The sequence below is a fragment of the Eptesicus fuscus genome, chromosome 1, assembly GCF_027574615.1.
Source record: "Eptesicus fuscus isolate TK198812 chromosome 1, DD_ASM_mEF_20220401, whole genome shotgun sequence".
NCBI classification, from domain to species: Eukaryota; Metazoa; Chordata; class Mammalia; order Chiroptera; family Vespertilionidae; genus Eptesicus; species Eptesicus fuscus.
Window position 1 is genome coordinate 131,019,434 of NC_072473.1, and position 20,858 is coordinate 131,040,291.

The 20,858-nt window shown below is 56.2% G+C and overlaps 1 protein-coding gene across 4 annotated transcripts in view; it reads right to left on the reverse strand.

Moving 5' to 3' along the window:
* Window positions 1-20,858, reverse strand: part of RBM10 (RNA binding motif protein 10) — a 31,628-nt gene that overhangs the window by 2,644 nt on the left and 8,126 nt on the right. Inside the window, exons 3-18 of one of the 4 annotated variants that reach the window (XM_028127662.2) lie at window positions 12,644-12,827; window positions 11,067-11,297; window positions 8,941-9,010; window positions 7,073-7,146; window positions 5,636-5,722; window positions 5,158-5,253; window positions 3,260-3,320; window positions 2,974-3,150; window positions 2,422-2,582; window positions 2,154-2,251; window positions 1,979-2,066; window positions 1,168-1,354; window positions 918-1,060; window positions 706-823; window positions 533-624; window positions 271-435 (exon numbers count right to left, since the gene is read on the reverse strand). In XM_028127662.2, coding sequence (XP_027983463.2) covers window positions 271-435; window positions 533-624; window positions 706-823; window positions 918-1,060; window positions 1,168-1,354; window positions 1,979-2,066; window positions 2,154-2,251; window positions 2,422-2,582; window positions 2,974-3,150; window positions 3,260-3,320; window positions 5,158-5,253; window positions 5,636-5,722; window positions 7,073-7,146; window positions 8,941-9,010; window positions 11,067-11,297; window positions 12,644-12,827 — 2,032 coding nt within the window. The remainder of the gene's footprint in view (window positions 1-270; window positions 436-532; window positions 625-705; window positions 824-917; window positions 1,061-1,167; window positions 1,355-1,978; window positions 2,067-2,153; window positions 2,252-2,421; window positions 2,583-2,973; window positions 3,151-3,259; window positions 3,321-5,157; window positions 5,254-5,635; window positions 5,723-7,072; window positions 7,147-8,940; window positions 9,011-11,066; window positions 11,298-12,643; window positions 12,828-20,858) is intronic. The other 3 variants (XM_028127664.2, XM_028127667.2, XM_028127666.2) reach the window with 3 other exon arrangements.

The window sequence follows — 20,858 nt, forward strand, 5'->3', positions numbered from 1 at the left end:
GGTTCCCACTGGGGGACAGGAAAGCTGGCGAAGCTCACGTGGATGGCACTGGCCACCCCAGGGAGGTGTGAGGCCCTGTCCCGTACTGAGGAGACTGCCCTGCCTCAAGGTCACATAGCAGAGAACGGAGCTAGACCAGGGCCTGGTACCCCTTGAGCGAAATTCCTGCCCACGTACGCATGCTCCCTCAGCAGCGGGGGTAACAGGACGGCAATGCAGTCGTTGGGGGACAGGAACAGCCAGCAGCGACTGCTGGACCTGGGTGCTCACCTGCTGGGCCGTCTTGGTCTTGTGCTTCTCCTTCTTCTCTTTGCCCTCCTTGGAGGGCGCCCCCGTCTCCTTGTGCCCGTCGGCTGACTGCTCCAGGGCCGGAACGTAGGTCCGCCTTTCCCCATCCCAGTACAGGTACTGCTGGCTCTGAGCATTGTAGTAATACTGGGGGGGGGGGAGAGGAGGGGGAAGGGGCATGAGGGAGGAACGCAAGAAGGGAAATGCAGCCCCCACCCGCTCACTCCCCGAGCCGCCCCGTCACCTGGGAGTTGGGGTCATAGTAGAGGCCGGTCTGAGGATCATAGTAGTAGCCGGATGTCTCATCGTACTGGTAGGTGGAGACGTCGGGAACAGCTGGGGACGGTAAGGGGGCGTCAAACCCCTCCCTGCCTTGTTAAGAGCTCCCCACCACCCACGCGCAGCCGGGCTACTCACGGTACTGGCTGTAGGACTCCTGGGCAGTGGGGCTGGTGGCTGGTGGCAGGGCCGAGCTGGGATGGGTGGGGCTCTGGAGCTCAGATTTGAGCACAGCAGGTGACATGATGGTGTATGACTGCTCATGGGGCCAGACAGGGGAACAGGGCTCAGTGTCTGCTCATGCCCACGGCGCCCGCCGCCCCCTTGGGGCCTCCCTCCGGCCCCCTCACCTGGCTGTTGGCAGCAGCGCTCTGGCTGCCGCTGGCCTCGGCTGCCGACTGCTGGTAGATGCCAGGGGTGGCACCAGCGGGGGCGCGGGAGAAAGCCTGCAGCGACACCGAGTCTACTCCCGGCTCTAGGGAGGCCTCGGCACCTGGAGAGAGGGCCGGGGAGGAGGGACGCGCCTGTGAATGGGGGGGGGGCCAGGACCCCGTGCCTGCCGGCCCCCACGGGGGACAGAGGAGGGACGCCGGGGCTCACCTGCTCCAGCTGGGTCCCCTTTGGCTCCCGTCATGCCGGGGCCCTTGGCGCTCTTGAGGTAGCCATGGGCATAGAGGGAGGACTCTGTGCCCTGGCTGCCGCCGTAGCCCTCGTCCTGTTGATAGTAGCTGTAGTCCACCGATGACTCCTCAGCGGTGGCCCAGGCTCCCTCCCCACCCTGGGAGGCCTGAGGGGCAGGTGGGAGGGGCTCATTAGCGAAGGAGGGGAGACGGGGGGCGGGGGGGCGGGGGGGGGGGGTTAACCTGCTAAGCAGCGCTGCCCACAGCCGAGGCTAGTGTCTGCCGACAGAAAGCATGCGGCCCTCGAGACAAGTGAGGCGAGAGGGCTGCGGGGCACAGCGGAGCGGGGAGGCAGCGAGAACAAGACGGGAGCCAAGGCGCATGCCCATCGCTCCCGGGGCTGGCGCGGGTACGTCTGGCGTGTGGTGCGTGTGCTGGGCGTCGGGCCAAGGGAAGCATCCTCCTCCCCTGCCTTAGTCTCAGCTCCCCGTTTTTGTTTAGCCCCTGACCAATAATTCCTTTTTGGCAAAGAGGTGGTAGTTAACTCGGGACCATAGGGTAACCGCCACACAGGAGAGAAAAGCGGCCACAGCGGCATGGAAGATGGGAGGCCTGGGAGGTGAGGAGGAGGGAGGGAGGCTTCAGAGCCCACGGCAGCCACTGTGAGAGGAGGGTTTTGGGTCCATGGAAAAGCAAAAGAGCAAGCCAGCCCTCGTGCTCGCAGAGAGGGTGCGAGCGGGTCGCGGCGGCCAGCTCTCCAGGTGCCGGGGCGGAGGAGAGTCGTTGAGTACCTGTGAGATGGCCCACTGGGCCGCAGCAATGGCAGTGCTGGCCACAGAGGCAGCATTGATGCGGCTGCCTTCGTTGGAGGCCATGTCCCTGGGGAGGATGTCAGACACTGGGAGTGAGATGGGGGGCCCCCCGGCTGGGGGACAAGCTGGGAAGGGACACAGGTGGGACCCTGACCTCTTAGAACCCTTTGCAAACTCAACGTTGATGGTCTTGCCATCGATGGTGAGCGGCGGGTGCAGGGCCTGCAGGATCTGGAGCAGCTGAGCTGCCTCCTAGGGGAAGGAGGGGGAAGCAGGGGCAGAAGGGTCAGGCCCGGGGAAGTCCCCGGCTCCATTGCCCCATTGCCAGCCATGGGGCCGCGGTGGGGGCTGGGGTCAGGGTCCCCCCTCCCCGCCCGGGGGCCGGGACCCTGGCTGCCCGGCCCCCCCTGTGCCGCCCTCACCACGATGGTGGAGAGCTGGATGAAGGCGAAGCCACGGTTCAATTGCGTCTGCTTGTCCTTGATGACGCGGACGTTGGAAGAGGAGAGCACTGCGTAGGGTGCCAGGGCCCCCAGGATGGAGTCCATGGTGCTGTGTGGGTTCAGGTTGCGCAAAATGATGGCTGCGGGAAGGGGCCCGGCGTTAGGGGGCGCCCCGGATTCTCCGCTCCAGCCCTCCCCTTTGCTGGCTCCCACCGCACCCTCTCCTCCGGCCTCCACAGTTTGGCACCTGCTGCTGCCCCTCACTTCTTCCTCCGGGACAAACTACACCCGTCAGCTCCATGTCCCAGCTCAGTCGCTCCCCTGCCGAGAACTTCCCAACACCCCCGCCCCCCAAAGTCGAGTCCAGTCGGGTCCTGCTCCGCCCCGGCTCTCCCCCCATCACCTGCCTATCTCCCCACCAGCTGGAGATCCCTGGGAGGACTCAGTCCTGGCCAGCATCTGCCTGGCCTTGGAGAGCCCAGCCCAGACACCCGAGGGCAGGGAGGAAGGAGGAACAAACAACTGACTCACTGTCGTTGGCGTTTTCGGAGCTTGGCTCTGAGCCCTGGGACAGGGACTGGGAGGCCAGCACGCCCTGGGCCTGGTAGGGCTGCGGCAAGGGGAGCAGGCCCTGGCTCAGCTCCCGTCCCCCCAGCGGCAGCGTCTGCTGATCCAGCCTGGCCCCCAGGGGCAGCTTCTGCTCTGCCTCTGTCGGGGGAGGCAGGAGACGGGGCAGTGACAAAGGCGAGGCCCCAAGGCTGGCCACCCTCTGCCCTCTCCCACCAGCGTCCCGGGAGCGGGGAGGGGGGGGCCTCACCTGACTTGGGCACGCCACATTTGAAGCACTTCTCTCGGCGTTTGAAGTTCTGGACGCCACACTGTGAGGCACAGGCCAGGCCGTCAGAGGGAGGGGGGAGGTTTCCCGTTCTGCCCTCCAAACCTGGATCCATGGGTCCCCCAGGGAACCCTGGCCCGCCCCGGGGAAGGGAGGCTCCAGAATCAGGGGGCGGGGGGCTTTGGCTGTCATTCTCGGGCCTGTGAATCTCCCCTTGACTCGGTCTCCAATCTGCCCCCCGGCGCCAGCCCAGCTCAGGAATCCACAACTTTACCACCCAGGAAACTGCTGCCTCCTCCGAGGTCCCACCACCCGGGCCCGGCCCCTGCACTGGCCCGTTAGTAGCTTCCTCTTGCCAGAACTGGCTTCCCTGTTAGAAACCTCCGATGTTTCTCTCCCTAAAAGCCAGGAGGCCCTCTCTTTTGCCAGATTCCCAGCCCTTCTTTATCTCAAGGACTAGGATCCCGCCGCTCCCGAGAAATCTGCCTCTGGAGACCCCCCCAGCTGCCACACGTCTCTGCTCCAAGGTCAGGTACTGAGCACTCTTGTGCCAGGCTCTGCCCTGCATGCCCAGGACGTGGCCTCTGCCCTCAGGGCCTGCCAGCAGCACGGAGGGGCAGGTGAGCGTGCGGGTCCAGCCACCATCAGGGCCCTGGGGAAGACGGTGGGCCCTGGGGGGCACCGCTCACTCGGCTTGGGCAGGTCAGCAGGGCTGTCTGATCTGAGGAGACCCCGAAGTCTGGTTTGGTGTGGGTTTGCTGGGAAACCAGAGGTTTGCTGTGGCTGTTGAAGGAGGGCGAGGAGACGGGCAAAAGCCGAGGCTGGGGAGGAAGGGTGATGCTAGGTGATGGAGGACGGTGGCGCTGAAGCTCAGAGCTCTGGGGGTTTTAAGCAGAGAAGGTCAGGGGCGGCTCTGAGGGATGTTACAGGTGAGAAGGTGGGAAAGACGCCAGCAGACCCGAGGGGGGCCATGGTGACTGTCTGGGGGAGGGGAGGACTGGCCTGTGCAGTGGGAATGGCAGGGAGGGCATTTCTTTCTTCTTTTTTTTTTGTTAATCCTCACCTGAGGATATTTTTCCATTGATTTTTAGGGAGAGAGGAAGAGAGAGGGAGAGACAGAGAAATATTGATGTGAGAGAAACACATCATTTGGTTGCCTCCTGCATGCACCCTGACCAGGGATGGGGTGGGGAGGAGCCTGCAACTGAGGTGCCCTTGACCAGAATCAGAACCCAGGACCCTTCAGTCTGCAGGCCAACGCTCTAGCCACTGAGCCAAACCAGCCAGGGCGGGAGGGTATTTCCAACAAAGACGTGGGGGGTGAAAAGAGGAAAGGAGAGAATTCCCTGGTCTCGAGGAGTGTCTGCAAACATAAGGGGAGACGGAGTTCCACTGTTGCTTTGTCCCTACCTCTCTGGAGACAGCAGACACCTGCCTTCTGGCATTATTCTTCTTTTTTAAACACAAAAGCCCCAACCCCATTCCTAGGCAGAATTCGTCTTGAGGAGAGGGCCAGGGAGTCCCCAAGTTTTCCGCCCTCCCCATGGATCTCAGGACTGCCACCCAGCTGCGGGGGGTGGGGCTACAGCTTAGGGCTGCTTGTGAGGCCGGCCCCGGGGGGGGGGGAGGGGGGAAGACCTGCGCCCAGGGTCCCTGTCATCAGGAGCAAGTCATGGCTCAGGGCTCACCCACAGTCCCACCTCTCTGGAACCTCAGCTTCCTCTTCGGGACTAGAACTACAGAAGCCTACAGCCCGAGCCCTCAGTCTCAGGTGGCCGTGGCTGTGTCGCAGTGGCCTCTAAGGTCAGGTCACCTGACACAGACTCCGACACCCTGTGCCTTCCTCCAGAATAACGGCTGACATCCAACGGTGCTGCTACCTGTGGGCCAGCTGCTGTTCCAAGTGTGACCTCCTCATCACCACATTTTAATCCTCCCAAGCACCTTTGGGGACCGGTGCCATTACTATTTGCATGCTGGAGATGGGAAAGTGAGGTAGAGAGAGGGAAAGGGCCGTGATCAGAATCCGGGTGGAGCTGGGAGAGTCTCACTCCAGCCAGTCTGGTCTGAGGTCCTCCTCGTACACACCATGTTATGCCTCCACTATCACTAGTTCATCATTTACGTAAGTTATTTGTGGGCCATCTACTGGGACTTCCGGCAAGATCACGCTTCGTGAGGGCAGAGCCTGGCACCCAGGAAAAGCTCAGTACACACGGGTGGGTGGGTGGGTGGGTGGCAAGGAACTGTGGCCACGTGAGCTGAGCCAGCCCTCAGAGGTCCCGGGGGGACAGAGATGTTGCCGCCCCGGCTGCTGCCGTTTCGGTCCGCGGCCGCCGCTGCCCGCCGCCCCTGTACCTTGTTACACAGCCAGTCCTCATTGATCTTGGGCTTGGGGTCGCTGTAGTGCATGGACACCTTCTGGCCCAGGATGCTGAGCGAGTGCTGCAGGGAGAAGCAGAGCCGAGTGAGGCCCGGGCAGCAGTGCCCCAGCACCGCTTCAGCACAGGAGAAGAGAGTGAGCGAGCCCTTCAGCTGGATGGATGAGGGACAGGGAGCGGAGGGAGGTCGGAGAACTGACGAGGGAAGAAGGAAGGGAAGGAGGGAGGGAGAGCGCCACAGCCCCGGGGCGCAGCTGTGCGCTGCCTGGTCAGGGCACGCACACGTGAACACAGGCCGGCCGGGCACACGGGGCTCGGCGCAGCGACGCTTGCCCGACAGCGGGGGAACCCCCACTCGGCCCTGCCACTGCCAGGCCACACTCGGGGCCAGCACTACACAGGCTACACTTGGGATGAGGGGGGCGGGAAGGGAGGGAGAGGAGGGGGAGAGAAAGAGAGAGAGAGAGAGAGAGAGAGAGAGAGAGAGAGACAGAGAGAGAGTACACGCGCACTAGTGCTGGAGAAGGGGAGAGAGAGAGAGGCATATTGAGAGGATGGAAGTTCCTGCTGGGAGGAGGTGTCCCCGTGGCCGGCTGGGTCCGGCACTAGCCTAGGGACCGGCAGAGAGGTCCCAGGGGCGGCCCCACTGAGCCCTCTTCCAGCACACCTGTCCCCCCCGCCCCCCGCCAGTGACAGCGCCGCACACCACCGAGCCAGGCTCTGGGTGGGCAGGCAGGTCCTTAGGACTCAAGGTCCCAAAGCCGCTGGGGGAGCAGGCTCCCTTCCCTTCAGGCAGCAGGGCTCCTGGCTGAGGGGGCAGGCGGGGACCCCTGTGCGGGTGGGTGCAGTGGGAGGACTGGGGCGGCAGGCGGGTCCTGGTGGATAAAGCGAACACACTTGACTGGTGCTTTACAGCCACAGAGCACGGCTGGCCTCCTGAGCAGGAATCAAAGGGCCGCACCCACGGGCAGGGAGCGCTGGTGCAGCGGGGCCTGCTACTGACTGTGCCGCCAGCCACGTTCCCCCGCGGCTGGATCCAGCCGTGCCGGACGGGGGGACAGAGGACTGGCGCTGCCTGACCCGGGAGCAGGACAGGCCCCCCCGGGAGTGGGACCCTTCCTTCCAGCCTTTTCTCTGAAAGCTGTGCCCGGAGAGGGGGAGGGGCGGAGCTAGTGCTTGGCCGGGGAGGGGCAGGTGGTGACTGTGGGCTCTGGATGGGCTGCCCAGTGGGTAGCGAGAGATGGAAAGAGGAGATATTGAGGGTCAGGAAGGGGGAGAGAGAGGGGACGGGGAGGGGGGGTGGGACACAGGGCCACAGGGCAGGGAACTGTGTCCATAAGAATCAGGCGATGGGGAGCGCTCGATTACAAAGTAGTATTTGTTTGGGGGGGGGGTTCAAGTGCGGCAAAGCAACCTGATTGGCTTCCATCCATCGTGTAGCGTCCTGCAAGTGACTAAACTCGACGAAGGCGAAGCCCCGGCTCTGACCTGGAGACAGCATTCAGATACAGACGCAGTGGGTTAGTCAACAGCTTTGGACACACGGCGTTCCCGGGGGCGGGACCCGAGGGGAGAGGATGGGGGCAGAGAGGGAAGGGGGGGAGGAGAAAGGCAGAAAGGGAGAGAAAGAAACAAATCAGAGAGAAAGACCATGGGGTGGGAGGCCAGGGAGATGACTGGGAGGAGCAGGAGAGAGGAGAGGAGAGGAGGAGGGGGGAAACAGCCAGAGAGAGGTGGGTGGGTGGGAACAGATGCACACACGCCAGCTGGGAAGAAAGACAGAGACGGGGCTCAGGCCAGCCCGGGGTGACAGAGACGGAGCGGAGGAGCTGGGAGGGACAGGGTACGAGTAGAGATCTGTCTCCAGAGAAGGAAGGAGGGCAGGTGGGCAGGCTGCTGGCTCCACATGGGCCAGAATAAGTAACGGAAGGGCAGGGCCCAGCTCAAGGCCAGGGGCGCCCGCGAGGGGCCCCGTCATAGGTGTTTCATCCAAGGAGCAAAAGGAAAGCTGGGCCGAGCGGCTCGGAGAGGCTCGGAAGGCTCCAGGCCCATCAGGAACCGGGAGGGCTCGGGAGACAGTGTCACCTCAGCCTTGCCACAGTGCATGGGGGAGGTGGCCTCAGGAGGGAGCCACGTCAGGGCCCGGGGGGAGGAAGAGAGCCGCCCCCAGCCCGGGACCGGCCAGGCAGACCTGGAAGCATCAGTGGGTGTCTGGGAGGCGTGCCCAGGGCCGGAGGAGGCCGCACCTGGGGCACTGCTGGGGGCGGAGACCACAATCTCAATGGCCTGTGGCCGGGCCAGGGTGAAGTGGGGCCAGGCCTGCATGCTGCCGAGAGAGACTCCAGGCCTGGCCAGGGCCAGGAAAGGCGCCCGGGCTGGAGGCTGCGGGAAACAGCTCCACCTTCAGAGGTGGACACAGGGAGGGCTAGGATGTGGCGGGGCTGGGGGTGCATGCTTATCTCCAAAAGAAGAATTGTTAGGGTGCACAGGAGGGTGGAATGATATGATGATAGATAAGATAGATAGATAGATAGATAGATAGATAGATAGGGACACAGAGAGATAGAGAGAGAGACAGAGAGAGAGAGAGAGATGAAGGCATGGGGAGGAGAGAGGCTGAGATGGAGAGAGAAGCCCAGGCAGAGTGAGGCCCCACTGTGCCTGCCTTGGGGAGCCTGGGCCAGAGATCCTGTAGAGACAGCTCCCCCCAAAACCCCCTACTACCCTCAGGCCACCTCCAAGCAGCCTGCAAGAGGGAGGGAGGGGACAGGTGGGGCCAGAAATTCTGGCTGCTCCTTGGGATGGGCCCTGGGGTGAGAGCCATCCCCTGCCTCCCCTCTTGGGATACATGGGTGGGGCCGTGTCAGACCTCCTTTCTGGTCAGAGGCTGTTACCAGAAAAATGGGGGGGGGGGAGAGGGAGGGCAGGGGAAGGAGAAGAACGGAGAGGGCAAGGGGTACAGTGGGAGGCGGTTACCATCTCAGATACTCCGAGTCCCAGAGAGGAGGTTCCCCGGAGCCTGGCCCTGGCCCTGCCCCTGGGGAGCGCTCAGCTCAGCTCAGAGCTGCACCTCCTGCCCAACAGCCCCTGGGAGGAGACTGCTGGCCAGAGCTGTGAGGAGAGCGGGATGAAGGGGAGAGAACAAGAGGGGGACCCCAAGCTGCCCGTTCCCAGCTGTGGCAGGAAGGCAGGGGAGGGAGGGTGCGGAGGAGGCAGAGGCAGGAGGAGACTCGTGGCGGAGGCTGGCCAGCAGAAGGGGGAGGCGCTCGAACGAAAGCTCACCTGAGGATTTGTTCCTCATCAGCCGGACCTCGCGCGCTTGGATGCCATGGGACTGCAGCTGGCCACGGATCTGTAAGGGGAGAGACAGGTTGGGGCGGGCTCAGCACAGGGGCTGCTGGGGAGCTGAGGCCGGCTGGAGGCCTCCAGGCCCCGAGGGGCCATTGGGGATGCACACACACCGTCTCCTCTCTCTCTCTCTCTCTCTCCCTCCCTCCCCCTCCCTCCCTCCCTCCCTCTCTCTCTCTCTCTCTCTCTCTCTCTCTCTCTCTCTCTCTCTCTCTCTCGGGGCTTTCCCCCAAGTGACCAGAGCCCCAGCCCCACACCAGTACCCAGTCTCAGCATGCGGCCCGGACTTGGAGAGTCAGGAGGAGGACGGGCCTGGCGCAAGGTGAAGCATGGCAGTGATGAGCCTCGGGGCAGAGGACAATAGGAGAGAGAGCGAGCGAGCGAGCCTGGCCCCGGAGGATGGTGGGCGGGCGCAGCCACAAAGCGAGGAAAGCTGGGATGCAATTCCGGCCCTTGGCCAAGGGGCTGCCCCCTGCGTGCATCACGAGACCTGTGACGCACGCACGAAACTAGAAGGGCTGGGGTCTGAGCAAACTCCCAGCCGTGCTTGCTCCGAGAACCCGAGGGGAACAAAACTTGGGGCAGAGACGAAAAGGTGCGGCTTGGCTGAAGGAAGCCAGAGGGGCGCTGCAGAGGCAGCTGGGGATGTGGCCCAGGTGAGGCAGGGTCTCTAGGCCAGTGGTGGCTCTCGCAGAAGCCTGGGAGTGCGTGCTGGGCATCCTCAGGCAGCAGCCTTAACGCCTCTGGGCCTCGGTTCCCTTCTCAGGTAGAACAGAAAGGAGATTAAACACACACACACACACACACGAGGATGAAAAGGGACACACACAGGAGATTATCAGGGGCACAAACACTCAGGAAGGACTCAGGAAACTGCAAGAATTTGGGCTCTGGGGCCCACCTGCTCGGTTTCAGACCCCAACTCTGCCCTGCCCCTCACTGGCGGGGACTTGGGACAAGTCCCTTCGCTGCTGGGGGCCCGGCTTCCCCATCCAGAGACTGGAAATACAAGGGGTACCTTCTCCAAGGGGTGGCTGAGGACTAAGTCAGACGTGGTGTGTGGCCCGCTCTGAGAAATCCTCAAGAGGGGTCAGCGCTCAGTACTGTCTGACCAGGAAGGGGGCAGGCGGGCCAGACTGGAGGGGGCTGGCAGATCTCAGGGGAGAGCTGAGCAGCATTCACAGAGCAGGGAGGTGGCAGGGAGGAGGAAGAGACCACAGGAGGCTATGCTAGCGGCCCTCTCGGGTTTTACTGGGGCTCCTCGGGGGAAGGCTACAGGAGAAGGACCAGGAGAGACGGGAGGAAGAGGGAAGGGAACGCCACCACGGAAAACAGTATGGAGAGGCTGTTAGCGCAGGAAGGAAGTCAAAGAGAAACCCACGGCTTGTCTGGCTGGAGTGGCTCAGCTGGTTGGAGCCCCATCCTGTGCATGGTTCGATTCCCGGCAGGGCACACACCCAGGTGGTGGGTTCGATCCCCAGTTGGGGCATTTACGGAAGGCAACTGATCAATGTTTCTCTCTTTCTCTCCCCCTTCCTCTAAGCATTCTTTCTCCTCCCTCTGTCTCTGCCTCTGCCTCTCTCTCCCTTCCTCTAAGCATGAGGATTAAAAAAAAAAAACACAGAAAAAAAAACAAAACAACCCCGAGGCTTTGTGGCCAGGCCAGTAAGGGGATCTGATGCAGGTGCCAAAAGAGGGCAGGGGGAGGGGTGAGAATAAAATCCCAGGAGGACCCTTTCCACCAGCATCACCTCTGCCACCAGCAATACCCGGCATGGGGCCTGGCGAACCTCTGGCCCTTAACCAACATGCGCAGAATGGACGAAGGCCCAGGGGCATGTGCGGGAGGAACGCTCTGCTCCCTCCCGCATCCAATCTAGCCGCCACTCCGCTCCTCCTTCCAGACCAGGAGGACAGGTCAGTGCCGGGAGCCGGGAGCTGGGGGGGGAGAAGGGGTCACAGGTGCCGAGGGCCGGGGGAGGGACAAGGTGCGGGCCCTGGAGGAAACCCAGCCTGGCCTCCTGCTCTGCCGCCTGCCCGGGGCCACGGGGGGCACGTACGTCATCCTCAGTGGCTGCCTGTGGCAGCATCCTCAGCATGACGATGTTACTGGCCTTCTCCTCCTCCTCCTCCTCCTCCTCCTCCTCCTCATCCTCCCCTTGCTCCGTGCGATAGTCCTGGTCCCGATAGTCGCCGTCTCGGGGGAAGCCTGGCGGGCCGGTGGGGCTGTGCCTGTGCCGCCGCCGCCGCCTACGCTGAGTCTCGGAGCCCGGGGAGGCCTCGTAGGAATCCTGGCCAACAGAACGAGACGAGAGACGCCAGACGCGCGGTCAGTCTGGGGTGGGCCTGGGGGCTGGCCGCTGGCTCTCTGAGGCAGGCGGGCTCTGAAAGCCAGGGCTGGGCGGGCTCCGGCTAAAGGCTTGGGGCAGGCAGGGGGGTTGGCCCTGTGCTGCAACCCTCCGGGGGTTGGCCATTCTCCCCGGGACGTGACGCCTCCGTGGGCTGCCTGGGAGGGGAGTGGGAAGGAGCCGGCGGCTCTGCTGGCGGGGGGGGGGGGGGGGACTCCCACGGACTGGTGGCCAGACCCTGCTTACATCTCCTTGGGAAGAGGTGGCCTGAGGTTGGCACGCTAAGCCCCGCCCTCTGATTCTCCCTGCTCCTCCCCAGGCAGCTCAGCTAGGACTGCCCAGAGCACGGCTTGTGACTCCCGGCCTGGGCCCGGGCCCTGCAGCCCAGTCGTGGGGATGGGCACAGCTTAAGATCTTGGTCAGAGCCAAGCAAGCGTGCAAGGGCCACAGCATGCCTCCCGGTCCCTGATCCTCCGCCGGACCAGCCCATCACCACCAGGATCCCATCCTTCCAGGACCGAGCAGGCCAGGCTGGGGTCCACCCCTCCCGCCCTCGGGAGGGCCAGATGATTCAGTGCTCCGCTCCTATCCTTCCCGCCCCAGCTGCCTTCCCCGACTGGGAAAGCTGGGCTGCTTAGCACAGGGGTCTCTGCATCAGACACCCCCCACCCCCACCCCAGAGGGAGGCCCACGGCCCACACTCTGCCCTTCCAGGGCTGAGGCTGCAAGACCATCCTTCCCACCCGCTGAGGAAGGGCGCTGCCTGCTGGCTCAGACCAGGGCCCTGGCTGCCCCTCAAACGGGGTTTCCCTAAGGCAAGGCTGCCTCTTCCCCTCAGCTGAAGGCCCCCTCATGGGGAGCACCGTGCCTCCCTACTAAGCCTCGGGCTGGCTCCCAACATGGAGCACAGCGGACAGGCCTCGGGGGGGGGGGGGGCCTGCCCTTCTGTCCAGGGGCTCTCGCAGCACCGGGAACGCCCACGGCGGGCCTCCCGGGAGCCTCGTCCGGCTGGGAGCAGGCCCGCACGGCTTGCCAACCGTGGGCCCGAGCCGAGGCCGGGGGAAGAGGGAGAGAGGGGGTGGCGAGGGGCCCCCAGAAGTACAGAGCCAAGCATATGGAAGTCAGGGAGCCCCAACTCGGGAGAGGAGCCCCCCCCGAGGGGGAGTGGGGACAGAGCCTTCAGGTGAGGCAAAGCCACTGAGCACAGTCCAAAGGCATGGGAGCGGAAAGCTACCTGCAGGAGCCACCCCCTGCCCCCCGCCGGGCCCGGCCGGCCCTGCCGCCCTCACCTCCGCACTCTGCTCCTCGGAGGAGTCGTCGTAGTCATGCTTGCCCTCCTGGCTGCCGTACTCGCGGGGGTACGAGCGGTAGTCCATGTCCCGGTAGTCATGGTCCCGGCTGCGGTTCTCCCCACTGTCGTCCTGGGACCGGTCGGTGGCTCCGTAGCGGCCAGTCCTGTCCCCACGGCCACCCCTGGGGGAAGGCGAGTGGGAGGGGTTACAGGGCCGTCCTTTCTGGAACGTGCGACAGGTGAGGCTGAGCCCTACCCACTCCCTCTTTTTAGACCCTCCGCCCCGGGCCCCACCAGGGGTCCCTAAATCCAGACCCCGCGGGGCGAGCGGGCTCCCACCTCTCTCACAAACACCATCCGCTCCTCTCCTTCCCTCCCTCGCCTCTCCCGTCCATGCTGTCCTCCTTCCCTGGGCTGCGGGTGTGGACGCCTGGCCTCCACCCGGGACTCCAGCCAGCTCACTCTCTACACCCCAAACGCGAGTGAGTGCTCTCCAAGGCGAAGCCAGCTGAGCCCAGTCCTGTCACCCCCTTCAGTGTCTCCCTCTTACCCTCAGGATAAAACACCAGAATGCTCACCCAGGTCCTACAAGGTCTGAGGGTCCTGCAGGCCCAGATCCCTGCCCATCTCCCCCCCCCCCAACCCCTCTCTCTCTCTCTCTCTCTCTTTCTCTCTCTGCCTCACCGTGCATTTTGCGCCCTGCCTGTGTCTCAGTCACCTTGCCAGCACTAGCAGCTGTTTCGTTTAAACTCCCACTGCAATAACCGTAAAGTAATTATCGCCAAGTTGACTTGATGTGCATTTCTTCGATGACTTACAAAGTATTAGACTGGCCCAGCCAGCATGGCTCAGTGGCTGGCGTCGACCTACAAACCAGGAGGTCACGGTTCCATTCCCGGTCAGGGCACATGCCTGGGTTGCAGGCTCCATCCCCAGTGGGGGGCGTGCAGGAGGCAGCCGATCCATGATTCTCTCTCATCGTTGCTGTTTCTCTCTCTCCCTCTCTGAAACCAATAAAAATATATTAAGAAAACAACAACAACAACAACAACAAACAAGGAGAAACAGACACCATATACATTACCACTAGCAGGAGCCCAATCCCGGGCAGGGACAACACTAGCATGTCCATTACTAACGTTGTTCTTTTTTTTTTTTTTTAAATATATTTTTTATTGATTTTTTGCAGAGAGGAAGAGAGAGGGGTAGAGAGTTAGAAACATCGATGAGAGAGAAACATCGATCAGCTGCCTCCTGCACACCCCCCTACTGGGGATGTGCCTGCAACCAAGATACATGCCCTTGACCAGAATCGAACCCGAGACCTTTGAGTCCGCAGGCTGACGCTCTATCCACTGAGCCAAACCGGTTTCGGCACTAACGTTGTTCTAAGATACTAGCTAAAACAACTAAACAAAGGAATGAAGAAAAGGGATTAAAAGCTGGAAAGGAGAAGGTAAAATCACCAGTACTTGTCAATGATATGAGGATATGACTGCAAAGTCTGAGAGAATCAACTGAAAAATGATTGCAAAGCAGTAAGGATGCCAGATACAAAATTAATACGCGGAAATAAATACCTTGCCTGTAATTCAGGGTGCCGCTGGTTAGAAAACTGGAAGATCCCAAGCATAACTGCATCAAGAAGATGAACTAATGGACATGTGCAAGACCTTATAACTGACTATACTTCACTCATATAAACCAGGATACATTTAAAATGGGTCAGTAATTGCCCTGGCCGGCTTGCCTCAGTGGATAGAGCATTGGCCTGCGGACTGAAAGATCCTGGGTTCAATTCCAGTCAAGGGCACATGCCTGAGTTGCAGTCTCGCTCCCCACTAGGGGGCGTGCAGGAGGCAGCCAAATCAATGAGTCTCTCTCATTATTGATGTTTCTATCTCTTTCTCCCTTCCTCTCTGAAATCAATAAAAAATATATATATATATAAAAGATCTTTAAAAAATAAAATGGGTCAATAATTGAAGGATTTTTTAAATCCTTACCCGAGAACATGCTTAGAGAGGAGAGGGGGGAAAGAAAGAAACATGGATGTGAGAGAAGCATGCTCTGACCAGTGATCGGACCCACAACCTTTCGGTGCACAGGACAACACTCAACCAACTGAGTCACTCTGGCCAGGCTGAAATGGGTCAGTGATATAGATGGAAAAAATGAAACATTAAAAGTAGAAGAAAACATGGGATAAATTCCTTGATAAGCTTGAAATGGGGAAAACTATGACACAAATCCAGCAGCCATGGAAGAAAAGACAACTAAATCTGACTTCATGAAAATAAAACATGTCTGCTTGGAAAGAAACAAAAATCATCATAAGCCAAGTCAAGACAAATAATAAACTGGGGAAAATACAAAAAAAAAAAAAAAAAAGGAAAAAGGAAAGGAACAGAATAATTCACAGTAAAGAAATATAAACGATTTATATTTGAAAAGATGCTCTATCTCAATCATATGAAAGATGAAAATTAAAATTACACTGGATACACCATTTAAAAATAAACATTTAAATTTTAGTTTTGTGTGTTTTTCTAAATCATTTCTATTGTGGTAACATATACGGAACAAAAATGTACAATTTTAATCATTTTAAGTGTTCAATTCAACGGCACAGAGTGCATCATAGCAATGTACATTCTTCACCACTATTTCTAGAACCTCTTCATCATCCCAAACAGAAACTCCGTGCTCATTGGACAATAATTCTCTGCACAACCTCTATTCTACTTTCTATCTCTATTAATTTGCCTATGCTAGGTACCTCTTTTAAGTAGAATCACACATGTCCCTTTGTGTTTGACTTATTCCATTTAGCATGTTTTCATGGTTCATCCATGTTATAGAATGTATCAGAATTGCATTCCTTTCTATGGCTGAATATGTATGTATGTATGTATGTATGTATGTATGTATGGTATATACCTCATTAAAATTTTTAAAAAATCCTCACTGAGTCCTGGCCGGTCGCTCAGTGGTTAGAGTGTTGGCCAGCAGACCGAAGGGTCGTGGGTTTGATTCCCAGTCAAGGGCACGTACTTTGTTTGCAGGCTCGGTCCCCGCTGGCCCAGTCAGGGCGAGTGTGGGAGGCAACCAGTCGATGTGTCTCTCTCACATGGATGCTTCCTTCTTTCTCTTTCTCTCTCTCTCTCTCTCTCTCTCTCTCTCTCTCTCTCTCTCTCTCCCCCCCTTCACTCCCTTCCACACTCTCTAAAGATCAATGGGAAAAAATCCTCACCCGAGGATATGTATCTTTAAAAATTGATTTTAGAGAGGAAGAGGCAGAGAGAGAGAGAGAGAGAGAGAGAGAGAGAGAGAGAGAGAGAATGAGAAACATTGGTCCGTTAGTACGTGGTCTGACTGGGTATCGAACCCAAAACCTGGGTATGTGCCCTGACCAGGAATTAAACCCGCCACCTTCTGGTGTACGGGACAATGCTTCAACCAACCAAGCCACACCAGCCAGGGCCGGTACACATTTTGTGTATCCATTCATCGGTTATGGACACCTGCATTGTTTCCACCTACTGGTTCTTCGGGGAATTGTGAATAACGCTGCTACGAACACGGGTGTACAAGTATCTGTCCGAGTCGCTGCTCCCAATTCTTGTGGTAAATTTCCAAGAGTGGAATTGCTGGATCACACGGTAACCCTCTATTTAATTTGTGAGGAACTGCCAAACTGGGTTCCACAGCGGCTGCGCCAGTTTACATTGCCACCAGAAACACACCAAGGTTCCAATTTCTCCACATCCTCACCAGCACTTGTCATTCTCCATCTTTTCATGCGCTTATTGGTCGTTCGTATATCTCCTTTGGAGAACTGTCTATGCAAGTGTGGTGTCTACTTTTGAACTGCTGCAGGAGGAGCTCTTTATATATTCTAGGTGTTAATCCCTTATCAGATATGTAACTTGGAAATATGCTCTGATTTTATGTGGATTGTCTTTTCCCTTTTCTGAATAGTATCCTTTGATATAGGCAAGTTTCTAATCTTGATGAAGTCAAGCTTCTTATTTTGAAATAATTTTAGATTTACAGAAAGCTCAAAGATAACAGAATTCTAGTATACCCTTCACCCAGCTTCCTCTAATGTTCACAGAAGTCAACTAAGCTATACACTATATTAGGATTTCACCAGTATTTCCACTACTATCCTCTTTCTGTTCTGTTCCAAGATCAAATCGAGGCTACCATATTCCACTTAGTCATTATGGCCCCCTCTGGTCTGTTAAAGTTTCTTGGTCTTTCCTTGTTTTTTTTTTTTTTTCTTTCTGTTGTTGTTTTTATGATCTTGACAGTTTTGAACAGTACTGTTAGGTATTTTGTAGAATGTACCTCAGCTTGGGTTTGTCTGATTTGTGATTAGACTTGACGTGATGAAGGTTCCAGTGTTTTGGGGAGAAGAAAACAGTAGATATGAGCTGTCCTTCAGATCACATAGTACCAGGGTGCACATGTTAATAACATGTCTTATCACTGGTGATGCTGACCTTGATCACCTGGTTGTGTGGTGGGATCTGTCAGGTTTCTCTTTATCCCTTTCTACTCTCTATTCTTTAGAAGCAAGTCACTAAGACCAGCCCATCCTCAAGAGGAGGGGAATTAAGTTCTACCTCCTACAGTGAAGAAAATATATATATATATATATATATATAAACTTGGAATTCTTTTGTAAGAAAGGTTTAAGATAGAACACTTTCAACTTAACAGATCTTCAAAAGTCCAAATGTCTGACAGCAAACTGCTGGCAAGGCTGTGTGGAGAACAGGAACCCTAATATTGCTGGCAGGAGTGAAAATGGAACAATCCCTATGGAGGGGGCTTTGGCAATAGCTGGCAAAACTCGAAATCTATATACTCTCTGAATACAGTTTTCCTGGGATTTAACGGGCTGATATGCTTGCATACATACAGAAATATTATTTACTGCAGCACTGCTTATAACAGCGAGGGCCAAGAAACCACTCGGCAGGCTCAGGAAAATTGTTTAAAATAAAGGCTAGCCCTAACCGGTGTGGCTCAGTAGATAGAGCGTCGGCCTGCGGACTGAAAAGTTCCAGGTTCAATTCCGGTCAAGGGCATATACCTTGGCTGTGGGCACATCCCCAGTAAGGGGTGTGCAGGAGGCAGCTGATCGATGATTCTCTCTCATCGATGTTTCTAACTCTCTCTCCCTCTCCCTTCCTCTCTAAAAAAAAAAATCAATAAAATATATTTTTTAAAAAAAGGCTAACCAGGGAGAGAGGAGCCCCATCCAACATTAAAACATATTGTAAAGGTGGGACAACTGAAACACAAATGAACAGATCAGTGATACCAAAGAGTCCACAGTACAAACACAACATACGGAAATTGAGAATAAACCAAAGGTTGCATTTCAGGCAGGCAGAACGGTGGGAGGTGGAGGAAAGGGATGGATTAGTCAATAAATACTAGTTGTGATAACTGGGCCAGGAATCGGCAAACTACAGCCCCTGGGCCAAATCCACTCACCTACATAAAGTTTACATATTGTCTGTGGTTGATTTCAGGTGCGTAGCTGTGACAAAGACCATATGGTCTACAATGCCAAAAATATTTGCTATGTGGTCCTTCACAGTAAAATTCTGACCATTAACAAAATAAAGTTATTTATCTACTTCACTTCCTACACCAACTAAATTCTATATGGATAAAAAAATTTAAATCTTATACACAATTAGAAAGAAAAGAATATGGTCACCTCAAGAATGGGAAAAGGCTTCCTAAGCAAGACAAAACCCAGAAGTCATAAAAAAGAAAACATAAAATCTGGCTTCATAAACATTTAAAAATATCTAGAGTGTAAAAAACACTATAAACATGTGATAAAGCAAGTACGGTAAAATGTTAATGACAGAATCCAGTGGATGGGTATAGAGGTGTTCACTGTAAAATTCTTTCAACTTTGCTGTATGCTTGAAATTTCACAACATATTCCTGAAAAAAAAAAAAAAAAAACAAACACCACACACACACACACCTATAAAGCTAAAAGAAAATTAACAAATGGGTAAAATAAAATGTCTCCAGACATTTTGGTTGGTTTGCAATTTTTGATAATTGTTCATTCATTCAACAAATATTAACATAACATTTGCTATGTGTCAGGCACTGTTCTAGGTGCTACAGATACTACTGTGAATGAAATGAAGTCCCTGTCCTTGTGAGCTCAGCTTGGAACCCAAATTGTTTCCTTATGCTAAATGGCTCAGCATGAAGTGGCTGGTATAAGTATTCTTAAGGTTTTTTATATGAACAATGCTTTTTCATATTTGCTTACTATAGGTATCCCTCAATATCTGAACTCTAGTCATCAGAATTTAGAATTGAACAGATTGCCCTAACCAGTTTGGCTCAGTGGATAAAGCATCGGCCTGCGGACTGAAAGGTCCCAGGTTCGATTCCGGTCAAGGGCATATACCTTGGTTGTGGGCACATCCCCCGTAGGAGGTGTGCAGGAGGCAGCTGATCGATGTTTCTCTCTCATCAATGTTTCTGACTCTCTATCCCTCTCCCTTCCTCTCTGTAAAATAATCAATAATATATATTAAAAAAAAGAAAAAAAGAATTGAACAGATTGCCCTGGCCGGCTTGGCTCAGTGGATAGAGCATCAGCCTGCCGACTCAAGGGTCCCAGGTTCAATTCTGGCCAAGGGCACCTGCCTGGGTTGCGGGCTCAATCCACAGTGGGGGTCGTGCAGGAGGCAGCCGATCAATGATTCTCTCTCATCATTGATTTTTCTATCTCTCTCCTTCTCCCTTCCTCTCTGAAATCAATAAAGAAATATATTTTAAAAAAAGAATTGAACAGATTTAAATAAATGTTTAGATTAAATCCTAACCCTCTGACATTGAGAATATAAACCAAATAAATTTGGATATTAAACTCTTATTATTTTAATTAAAGAAGAGAACAGCCCTGGCTGGTGTGGCTCAGTTGGCCAAGTGCTGTCCCATGCACTGAGAGGTCGCAGGGCACATGGTCCCCAGTAGGTGGCATGCAGGAGGCAGCCGATCCATGTTTCTTTCTCTCAAATCAAAAAAAGGCCACCATTAATAAAATCTGTAAAGATCAGGAAGGGAACAGACTTAGATAGCAAGGGATACTTTTCATTGGCCACAGAGCACTTTGATTCAACACCGTTCAAAGGCAGACCCTGTTCATAAGACATTTCTAGGAAGCCGGACTGAATCATAATATGTGAGGACTTCCACAAAATGAGTATATTTCTAGAAAACATCAAATTCCAAAATTGGTAGAAGTAAACAAAATAATAATAAAATACTCAGGCCCTTTTATTTTATTTTTTAAAAATACTTGGATTGATTTCAGGGAGTACGGGAGAGGGTAGAGAGATAGAAACATTAAGGATGAGAGAGAATCATGGATCAGCTGCCTCCTGCACACCCCCAACTGGGGATTGAGCCTGCAACCCGGGCAAGTGCCCTGACCGGGAATCAAACTGTGACCTCCTGGTTCATAGGTCAACACTCAACCTCTGAGCCACACTGGCTGGGCACAGGCCCTTTTAAAGGTGAGTTTTACCAAGCTTTCAAGGGACAGATAATCTATATATATAACGAGCCAGGGGCCGTCGCATCCGAGACAACAGAATGGACAACCGAACAGGCTGAGTGGGGCGACAAGGCCAGCAGGGGGGGTTAGTGAGGGACGACCAAATGACTGAACAGCAGGCTGCGTGGGGTGGCCAGGCCAGCAGGGGGCAGTGAGGGGCAACCAGGACGGCGGGTGGGGGGCAACCATGCCGGGGGGGCAGTTGGGGGCAACCAGGCTGGCAGGGGGGGCAGTAAGGGGCGACCAGGCTGGCAGAGGGGGGCTGTTGGGAGCGACCAGGCTGGTGTGGGAGGGGGGGTGTTAGTGGCGATCAGATCGGCAGGCAGAGGTGGTTAGGGGTGATCAGGCTGACAGGGTGGCCAGTTAGGGGAAATCAGGCAGGCAGGCAGGCAGGTGAGCAGTTAGAAGCCAGTGGTCCTGCAGTCGGACATCCTCCGAGGGATCCCGGATTGGAGAGGATGCAGGCTGGGCTGAGGGGGCCTCAGTTCTTATATAAATTTCTTCAAAAAAGAGAAACAGCAAAAGTTGCCCAATTCATGTCATGAGGCTGCTTTGTTTCAATGCAACATAAACAGAAAAGGATATTATAGGGCCACTT